Source organism: Phoca vitulina, unplaced genomic scaffold, assembly GCF_004348235.1.
Source record: "Phoca vitulina isolate PV1807 unplaced genomic scaffold, GSC_HSeal_1.0 scaffold16, whole genome shotgun sequence".
Taxonomy (NCBI): Eukaryota; Metazoa; Chordata; class Mammalia; order Carnivora; family Phocidae; genus Phoca; species Phoca vitulina.
This window is the reverse complement of record NW_022589719.1, coordinates 27,423,550-27,434,653: the sequence shown is the minus strand read 5'-3', so window position 1 is coordinate 27,434,653 and position 11,104 is coordinate 27,423,550. Positions and strand designations below refer to the sequence as shown.

The window sequence follows — 11,104 nt, the reverse complement described above, 5'->3', positions numbered from 1 at the left end:
GTTTTTTCAACCCTTACCCAGGGACCCCAACGCACTAGACGTTGACACTACCTCTTCTTTGAATTACATAAACAATGGGTGTTAGCACTGACCTTAATTTTCCCATCTGTAAAATAAGGATAGATTGTGAGAATCTTAATATAAGACATTTTAGGAAATATAAGTATTAGCGGCAGGAAAACAGTGGAATTCATTTATCTTAACTTTGCCTCTTTCTCTAATTTATTGGGACCAATTGGATGTGTGGGCTTACTTGGACAATACAAGCTCTCCATGGACAAGGTCCAATATTTTGACAATAAAGTCTGTATCTCCAATAGAGAAGGACTAGAAATTTTCTCCTGGGTCAGCTTACACATCCAAAAAGAAGCCCCTTCTAGGCAGCTAGTATTGTTGCTCAGCCCTATGGCTCCAGATACACAAGCTCATCTTTCTCCAAGAAGCCCAAAGAAAATCACCACTCAGTATCTCTGGATAGTAAGGAGAATATGAGATTTCTTTCTATGGGAGAGGGAAGGTACCACACCTAAAGAATCCAGGGAGGACCAAGTAACAAGCCAGAAAAAAAGATCTTATCCTCCCTTCTTCCAAACTTTTGCCTCATCCTCCCCCTTAAGAAGCTTTATTGGAAAACAATTCTCTTAAGTGCTATTTTCTAATTAGCCTAAGGGAAACATTGGAACATTGCAAAAATGTATTTTCTTTGGGGTATCATCCTGAATTCTCTCAATATGGCTGAGAGATGAAAAAATGAGAACAACCAAGATGTAGAAGTGGAAAACTGTTCATGTGCATGCGCCTGCAAATCCATATGTGTTTCTATGACCAACAGGTGAGTTATTGTGTACAAGGTACAGGGTTACTCAACATAAGAAAGGGATCTTGAAGTATTTGAGAGGTTAGTGCTGGAAGGATGATTGCTATATCTTCAAATCCTTCTCTCTCATCAATTAGCATGACCAATCTTCCCAGTTTGTCCAGATCTGTCCCTCTTTTAGCAGTGAAAATCCTACATACCAGGAGACCCCTCAGTCCAAGGCAAACTGGAATGGTTGGTCACTCTAACACCAATGTTTTGTTTCCTGGCAGATACTGGCGCGATGGCTGTCCTGGCTCTGATCTGTGTGAGGAGCAAAACAAGAGGGCAGAACCAAACAGATACAAAGGATTTAGACAATATTGATAATCATATAAAGTTACTGATAAGGAAGATTCTGTCTCAGAAAACAGAAAATGGTCTCCTTGGAAACATAGATAGTACAGGAGAAGCTATGCAGGTAAGTTAGAGGGTAAAACAGGAGACAGAGAAGGAAGTCAGGAAGGAAAGAAATATCTGTATCCTTTCTTTTTGGCCCCTAAGATATTACCCATTCTCTTTCCTATACTAACTGATTTTATGTAATTCCTCTCCTCTGATGGAAATGTATTTTCCTCACCTTAGATCCTTACCTTTCCATGTCTAATGCTTCCATGAAGCTTTTCCTGACTACAACTTTTTTGAGAAATTCTAGAGTCCATTACAAGCTACTATGTTGTTCTATCAAATGCAATCTCACACTTCACCATATACCAGCATTTGGTGCTTTCCTCTTACTTCCCAAATTAGATTATTGTTGTCCAAGTACTAAGAGGCAGCACCAGTAATACCAGCTAATATTTATTGCCATGCTCATTAATGCACACAACAACTCAATGAGGAAAATATTACCTCCATTTCCCTGAATAAGAGCATGAGTCATGGAGCATCAGTAACTTGCCTAACATTACAAAGCCAAAAAGTAATTCAGCCAAAAAGTAATTTAGAACCTAAACAGTTGGTTTCAAAACTCACCCTCAGCACCTACTCTGTCCTGTATATGTTCCTTGAAGTTTAGGGCTTTATTCCTGCATTCATTCGCTGATTTACTCAAATCTAAGGAGTAGACACAAGAAGAAATGAAGGAAGATTTACAGGAAAAAATTTCACTGAGTCTTTAGAATGAGTAGGGGTCTGCCAGGCCAACCCAGGATGAGAGGGCTTTCCAAGGGAGAGAGGACAGCAAGGACAAAGGTAAAGGCACGAAAGAACATAATGTATTTTAGGAAGATCAAGGTGTTCAACGTGGCCAGTGCAGGGTCCTTGGGAAAAACTACAAGAAGAAGCTGGGGGGTGTAACAGGGGTCCAATCACACAGGTGGCTTTTACTGTTGGTGCTGTTGATGCTGCTGTCTGCCTTGATGATTTTGGACTTCATAAACCAGTGGTTCCCCATTCTGGCTGCACATTTGAATCACCTGGAGGAGCTTTTGGGAAACACTAAGGTTTAGGCTCTACACCAGCCAGTCGATATAGAAACTTAGAGGTGGAGCATGGCCCTTGGTTTGGTTTCAAAACCCTATGGGTGAAGTTAATTCACAGAAGGCTTGAGAGCTGCTTGCCTACAAGACAGTTTTTAAGAGGAAATGAAATATGATCCTTTTTTTAAATATCCCACAAATGCTTGTTGACTTCTTGGTTAACTTAAAGGGTCTTCCAGAGAAAATGGAAAGAGAAACTGTCCTTCCCCGAGAAACTACAGAGCAATGTCTGCAGGACCAAACCGTTTTAGTCCTCATCTTACTCACTCTGATACCTTACTAACTTTTCCTACCCCATAATGCTGTCCCCTCCAGTTTACATCTGCTGCTTGGATAGTTTCTATTCAAGAAGCTGTTTGACTCCCCATTGGTTAAGCAAATAATGTCAGACACCTCACCGTGAAGCTCAGGGGTCCACCAATGTGGCCCCAACCTCATTCTCCAACCTGTTCTTCCACAATCACCCTGAGTCTCCACTGAACATCAGTCCTCCCAGGCCAGGAGGAATCCCTTGGGAATTTGGCTAAGATGCAGAGAGTATCATCACAGATAGGCCATGCCCTGGCCACACCTACTCTAACATCCTTGATCATGCTATTCCCTCTGGGTATAGTGCTCCTCTCCTGTCTCCTACTGAAATGCTGTCATACTGTCAAGGCCTACCTCAAGTACTGCCTTCTCCACCAAGACTTTCTTCAGGGTCACTAAATGTTTATGTGCTCTTCCTCTTCTGAAACACCATGGCACTAGATGCTTCTCTTAAGGCATTCACCTTAGGGGCTTCTTTATGATTGTTAACAGCAATTATCAAGTGTCTCCTATGGGACAGGTATTGTTCCAGTGTTAAGGCTACAAGAATGAATAGGTAGAGAAAGTCTGTTCTCATTGATGCCATTATCAGTTGTGTTCTTAAGCAATTCCCCATCTCCCCCCAAACTAGTTTATAAATTCCTTGGTGGCAGGAAAGGTATCCTAGTTGTCCAAGGTACTTTCCCCGTGGTCAATGTCCAGTAAATATTTACTGAACTCATTAGATGTAGGCTTTCCCCTTATTTGATGTTTCTTTCATTCATTCTCATTCCCTCTCTCTCACACATTAGGCTCTCTTTGTCTCATCAGACTATTACAACAAAAATCAATGGGTTTGCCAAAAAACACGGGATACAGTGCTCACAGAAATTTCTCAAGGAGCATTTCGTATGCCAACTGCTGCAGCTCAGATCTTACCAGCCCTGATGGGAAAGACCTACTTGGATGTTAATAAAGACTCTTCTTGTGTCTATGGCTCAGGTAGAGTACTAAAGAGCATATTACCCAAAGCATGCGAGACTAAGGTGTTCTTAGGTACCAAAAGTGACCAGATAACACTAAAGCATAACAGTTCCCAGATAGAACTCGGTCCTCCATGTGTCACCAGTGATTATAACCACCCGAGGATTTGTTCTTAACAGGGTAGTAGTAGATGTTGTTCTTGGTTCAAACATGGATAAACAAGGTAGACTTGATTCAATGATGTCTATCTCCAAAGGCATGTTTTCTCATGGCCAGCTAGACAGATGTTCTGAGCATCATTCTCATTCTAAGCAAAGTACGGTGTCTCTGACTCTCACTCACAATGAGTGAGCCCTCAGGGAGCTCAGAGGAATATGGGAGGATTATGGCAGTATTATAAGAAAATCAGATCATGAATCATTTATTCAAACAACTGATTTTTCAACAAGGGATGAAAAAATACTTGACTTTTATCTCTGCTCATTCCTGGTTCAGCCACTTACAGGTTTAGAGACCTTAGACAAAATGTTTAATCTCTAAACTTCAGTTTACTAATATAAAAAATGCAAATGATAAATGTATCTAACATGGATTTTTGTAAGGACTGAATAAGATAAGCCATGTAAAATGATTAGTATAGTGCCTGACACTTAATAAGTCTTCAATAAATGTTAAGAAATAAAAAGGCATCTGAAAAAAGGGAAGCATTATTGTATGCTGTACCAAAGCAAAAAAAGAAAGAAAGAAAAAAGAAAAGAAAGAACAGAAAAGGAAAAGAAGAAAGGAAAGGAAGGGAAAAAGGAAAGGAAGGAAAGAAAGGAAAGGAAAGGAAAGGAAAGGAAAGGAAAGGAAAGGAAAGGAAAAAGGAAAGGAAAGGAAAAAGGAAAGGAAAGGAAAAAGGAAAGGAAAGGAAAAAAACTCAGGAGGGTCGGTGAGAAAGAGGAGACAGGGCAACTGAATTGCTTAAATAGCTGGGAGTGGAGCCGAACCACATAATTACAAGCTGGTGCATATCTGGTTTAGTCACACAAGAAATCTGCCCCTTGGTTGATGATTTTGCTCCTTGTAGCAAATCCTCTTCTGCATAAAGGAAAGGAGGCCTGAGGGAGGGGTTGGATGGGTATGTAAACTCTAACATCATTTTTATTATTCTGAATAGTAATTCTCTGCTTTTCTGTCTCTGCCAGATACTTTCCACATCTCCACTCAGAAGCCTATATCAGTGACACCTGCTGATTCAGCCCCACAAATCAAAGTAAATTACTCTGTGGTAATCCATAATGCAAAAGATCGCATTGTGGTCTCTGTGGCAGATGGTTCTGTTTTCCTAAATGTGATGGAACAAGCTCAGAAAGAAAATGCAGCTCTATTTAGGTATGTCTGTACATAACCTAAGGTGAAGGTATTTGGTGATTTTGAAAGACTCAGCAAGAATATATAAGCACCTGAATACAAAGTACATTCGAAACACTTCTTTATTGGTACTTTGCTGTCCATCTACATCTCATGGCAGGGGTCAAGAAAAGGTGAGACTTTTCATCTTCTAGCACACAGTAGGTACTAAATTAATGTTCACTTAATGGGAAAATAAGGCCCAGGGATCTCTCTTCTGTCAGTAAATGCCTTCAACAAAGAGAACCTCTTAGGTCAGTCATTGTGTGTTCAGGACACTGGGTCATTATTTTTTAATCATTGACCCCTTTGAAAATCAGATGAGTTACTGTGGATGCTGATCCCAGACAGGTGAACATACACACAAAACTTGTCCTTTAAATCAGAGGTTTCACAAATGCCCTTAAGTCTCTCCATACTCCTCCCTTTGAGATTCATGGACCCCTAGATTAAGGTTAGCTGGCCTAAAGAGGTCAAATATTAAAATTAAGATATTGACTTTGCCTCTGAAAGGTATGGTTCATTTGACTCCCTAAATCTAATCAGCATTTACTTTGTCTAGTAACATGATGTAAGATGCTATAGAGAAAGTTTATTTATACACACACACACACACACACACACACACACACACACACACCTTTAACAGTTACTATCTTCGGGTAGAAGATTAGCAGTTGTTGACTACAGAGTGTCTACCATGAAGGGAGGTGGGGGCAAAAATAGGCATCATTCCTCTAATTTAGCATAGATTGTGGAGTGCCTGCATCTGAATCACCTGGAGTGTTTATGACACATGCAGATTCCTCCTAGTCCCCGCCCAGACCTACAGAATCAAAGTATCTGAGGATAGGGCCAGGAAATTTGCTTTTCTTGATAATGGCTTCAAATGATGCTTAGGTACATTGAAGTTTGAGAAATGCCCATGGAAGTTTGCCTTTGAAAATTCTAAGTTCCTGTAACCCATTTATTGTCCCCAGTTTCACAGCAGAGGAGACCTCATGGGGCCCCTACATCACCACTGTTCGGGGCATAAAGGCCAACACTAATGATAGGACCTACTGGGAGCTCCTGAGCAATGGCAAACACCTGAGCAAAGGTAAAGGAGAGAGTGCTAAAAAGCCCCACAGAGTGACAATGCCCCCAAACATCCAGATGTGAGTGTGTGAGCTTTGATGAGGAATGTGCCAAGGCATTGGGAAAGTTAGATCCATTATTTGGTGGTTTGGTGATTAAATCATTTGACCCATTGGATGCCTGTGTGGCTCTGTTGGTTAAGCATCCAACTCTTGGTTTCAGCTCAGGCCATGCTCTCAGGGTTGTGAGATCAAGCCCCATGTAGTGCTCCACATTCAGCGGAGAGTCTGCTTAAGAATCTCTCCCTCTTCCTCTGCCCCTCCCCCTGCTCAGGCTCTCCTTCTCTCTAAAATAAATAATCTTTAAAAAATAATCATTTGATCCATTTCTTATTCTTCCTTTTCAGGAGCTGGTAGTTATGTCGTCCATGCTGGAGATGATCTGGAGGTTCGTTGGAGCACATACTAATAAATTCAAACCTTCCTCAGCTGGATCAAATCCTTTTGCAGTGGATTTGTAGGCAGAGACTGGCCTCATGCCTTCCTTTTCTCTCATCTCAATTTCAAAAGGAGGGTCAACAACCTCCCTTCTCTCTTTGTGTGTTCAATAAAAGATCAACAGCAATACAAAAAGAGCATGTTCTATTCAGTTCATTTTAAAGGAGGATTATTGATAGAGGGAAGAGGGAAGGGAAAAGAGATTAGACCACGTGTCTAATTGGAGTTCTACTCAAAGTTCCACTGCTAACTGTGTGAGTGACCTCAGGCAGCAGGTGGGAATAGAGATAAGGTTCTAGATCTAATGTTGAAGCAGCAGCCAAGGAGATCAGGTAGAAAATCTGTAGGGGGATAGCTCTCTGAGGCCCAGATGTAAGGGACAAACTGAGTGGACATATTGACCTCAGAAAAGCAGTGGGTAGAGAGAAAAATACTGCTCTGGAGAAAGAGGGAAAGGTGAGACTTCTACATAAAAAATCAGTCCATAAAGTCTCAGGAATAATATCATCCCCTCCTCCAGCTAGCTGGAGTTCCATTGTTCCTCTCCACATGTATTGGGTTCCATTTGTTCCTCTCCACATGTATTTTCCTTTTACTTCACCATAAAAATCACTCTGATAGTCATATCATCAAAATACACATGCAGAAAAAAATCACCTTTGATGTTCATTTCAGTAGAATTCACATTTTTAAATATATATATATATTAAATCAGGGGCACCTACAGGTGCCTGGGTGGCTCAGTCGGTTCAAAACCAAGGCTGACTCTTGGTTTTGGCTTAGGTCATTGATCCTGGGATCAATGGTGTTGGGCTCCTGTTTGAAGATTCTCTCTCTCCCTTTCCCTCTGCACCTCCCCCAGCTCACGCTCTCTCTCTTTCTCTCTCTCTCTCAAATAAACAAATCTAAAAATAAAAATAAAAATCAGGGGTGCCTGGGTGGCTCAGTTAAGTGTCCCATTCTTGATTTTGGCTCAGGTCATGATCTCACTGAGATCAAGCCCCACAGCAAGCTCCATGCTGAGCACCAAGTCTGCTTGAGATTCTTTCCCCTCCTCCCTCTCCCTCCCCCTCTGTTCCTTACCTTTCTCTCTCTCAATCTCACTCTAATAAAAAATTAAATCTTTAAATAAAGCAATCCCAAAAGGAAGATGCCTTCAGGCAGAATTAAATTATTTTATCAATGTCTCCCTCATTCCTCCTGTGTTTCCTTCACAATACTCTTAGCTTTCTCCCCTCCACCAGCAACCCTGCTTTATTGTTAGGGTTTGACCACTGCTTTTCTGGTACTGGTCCTCAACCCTCAGGGTCAACTCCACCCTATTCTTCATTAACTGGATATGACAGATAACTAGACAGCAATGGATTCTATCCCCTTGGGTCTGTGTCTCATCTTAAAAATTAAGTTAGAGACAGGGGACCTCCATGGTGCTGTTCACCTGGGGCAGCAGCTCTCAGACCTGTTTGTAGACTCTACAAGCGAAATTGAGGGATAATGGCTTAGGGTGATAAATATGCAAAATGTTATAAGTGCCATTCCTGTCTATCATACATAGCATGACTTATCATCCAACCACAACACTGAAAGAGTGAAAGTGAACACTGTTAATAATTACACTCAAAAAGACAGATTAAAAACTGGTAGTATCCTGGGGCACCTGGGTGGCTCAGTTGTTAAGCATCTGCCTTTGGCTCGGGTCATGATCCCGGGGCCCTGGGATTGAGCCCTGCATTGGGCTCCCTGCTCAGCCGGGAGCCTGCTTCTCCCTCTCCGACTCCCCCTGCTTGTGTTCCCTCTCTCGCTATGTCTCTGTCAAATAAATAAATAAAATCTTTAAAAAAAAAAAAACTGGTAGTATCCTGGAAAAAAAGAGTACATATGGTTGGTTTTGTCCATCAGGAAAAATAAGGAAGCTCAAGCAAAAAATAACAGAAAGTATTGACCCTGCAATGGACCAATGAAATTGAATCTCAAAATAACAAAGTTGGAATAGGTCCCTTTGAGATTGCTGACTCTCTCTATGATTCTAGCTCACTTTCAATAATAACCAGTCAACACCAGTAAAGCACACAATAGGTCTAATATAAATATACAATTTGTATTAGACCTATTCTTCCAAATGTGGTATAAGGATATTCTAATGGGCACACTGACACGGAATCAAATAACATGCAATCACAGCATGAAAAAGTCATTTCCTTTGCAATTTTCATTTAATTCCTCTTGTTGGATCAAACATAAAATCTCACTTTACTCTACTGTGTTTCTAACACTTCCCTGTAGCACTGTGAGCCTCCACTCTTAACAAAGCTCAGTTTCTCCTAACCACTGGTCCCATAGTAGAATATAGTAACATTGCTATCTGATAGGAATGCATTTAATCTCAGAGACAGACATGGAGGGAAATGGAGTAACATTCCCTTCACGTTCTACTGACATTGCCCAGGGAATCCTAGCTCTGGCCACCCTTGCCTTATGAGAAGCTCTAAAGCTTAGCACTATGACAGAACTGAGATTGAGCCTGAGGGGATAAACTTCCCTCTGCTGCCACAGCAGAGAATAATCGACACAAATAAACCTCTCAGATGTCCATTGAGAGTCTGGGTGCTTGGATACCAGAAAATGAGGCACAGGAGAAAACAGACAAGTAAATTAGTAAGTTTCAGTCAAGGGATGCCTGGGTGGCTCCGTCAGTTGAGCATCTGACTCTTGATTTTGGCTCAGGTCATGATCTGAGTCATGAGATCAAGGCCCATGTCAGGCTCTGTGCTCAGCATGGAGCCTGCTTGAGATTCTCTCTCTCTCTCTCTCTTGCCCTCTGCCCCTCCCCCTCCTACCCCCCTGTCTCTTAAAAAAAATTAGTTCTCTCAAAAGTTAGCCAAGGACTGTTGAAATATATGAGTTAAGAAAAGTATGGCCTGTGTGGTTCCTGTTGTGGAAGTTATTTGCTAAGTGAGACAATTGTATCATAATCAGTCTTACAGCAACCATGGCTATAAATAGCAATTTATAAGGAAATGTGTGGTTAAAGAACAGGCACACCAAGGGGGTGTGGCTCATCTCAGGACGGTCACAAGCAGGCTCTGGAACCCAAGGTCAATGCCATGCTGGGATCCTAATCCTGTGTTAGATTCTTATTGCTGCTGCAACAAATTACCACTGATTACGGGCTTAAGACAAACATATCATTGTACAGTTCTGGAGCTCAGAAGTAAAAAATGGATCTCACTGGGATAAAATCAAGGTGTTGAAAAGGCTGCATTCCTTCTAGAGGTTCTAGGGGAGAATCCGTTTCCTTGCCTTTTCCAGCTTCTGGGAGAGGCCAGCATTCCTCCACTTTCCAAAGCCAGCACTTGTATCACTCCGACCTCTGTTCCCATCACCACATCCCCTTCTCTGACTCACTCTCCCGCCTCCCTCTTCCATTTATAAGGACTTCTGATTACAGTGGGTCCACCGCGATAATCCAAAATAATCTTCTATGTAAGAATCAGCTCATTAGCAACCTTAGTTCCCACTTACCATGTGACCTAACATATTCACAGATTTCAGAGATTAGGATGTGGATAGGTGTGTGGGGTTGAGGGGAGGGCATAATTGTGCCTACCACTCCTTCACATGGCATGTGAAGCCCTCAAACTGTCTTTCTGGCATCATCTCCCAACATATACCACGTATTAGTTAATAATACAAGTCACCCTAAAACTTAATGGCTTAAAACAACAAAATGTACTATCTCATAGTTTCTGTGGGTCAGGGTCTCTCAATGAGGCCACAATCAAGATGTCGACTGAGTAATACTCCATTGTATATATGGACATCTTCTTTATCCATTCATCTGTTGAAGGGCATCTCGGCTCCTTCCACAGTTTGGCTATTGCAGACATTGCTGCTACAAACATGCGGCCCTTTTCTTCACTACATCTGTATCTTTGGGGTAAATGCCCAGTAGTGCAGTTGCTGGGTCATAGAGTAGCTCTATTTTTAAATTTTTGAAGAACACTGTTTTCCAAAGTGGCTGTATCAACTTGCATTCCCACCAACAGTGTAAGAGGGTTCCCCTTTCTCCACAACCTCTCCAAAATTTGTTGTTTCTTGCCTTGTATTACTCAGCCATCAGAAAGGATCAACATGGATGGAACTGGAGGAGATTATGCTAAGTGAAATAAGTCAAGCAGAGAAAGTCAATTATCATATGGTTTCACTTATTTGTGGAACATAAGGAATAGCATGGAGGACATTAGGAGAAGGAAGGGAAAAATGAAGGGGGGCGGGAATCAGAGGGGAAGATGAACCATGAGAGACAATGGACTCCAGGAAACAAACAGGGTTTCAGAGGGGAGGGTTGTGGGGGGATGGGTTAGCCTGGTGATGGGTATTAAGGAGGGCACGTTCTGCATGGAGCACTGGGTGTTATACACAAACAATGAATCATGGAATGCTACATCAAAAACTAATGATATACTGTATGGTGAATAACATAACATAATTTAAAAATTTTTAAATAAAATTTAAAAAACGATAATATC

The 11,104-nt window shown here is 41.5% G+C and overlaps 1 protein-coding gene across 1 annotated transcript in view; it reads left to right on the top strand.

Moving 5' to 3' along the window:
• The window catches only part of LOC116638693 (transcobalamin-1-like), a 13,466-nt gene extending 6,920 nt beyond the window's left edge, over positions 1–6,546 (top strand). The window contains exons 5-9 of the mRNA XM_032414793.1: positions 1,090–1,277; positions 3,438–3,627; positions 4,797–4,983; positions 5,982–6,100; positions 6,485–6,546. Of these exons, the coding sequence (XP_032270684.1) occupies positions 1,090–1,277; positions 3,438–3,627; positions 4,797–4,983; positions 5,982–6,100; positions 6,485–6,546 (746 nt within the window). The remainder of the gene's footprint in view (positions 1–1,089; positions 1,278–3,437; positions 3,628–4,796; positions 4,984–5,981; positions 6,101–6,484) is intronic.
• The last annotated feature ends 4,558 nt before the right edge of the window (positions 6,547–11,104 follow it).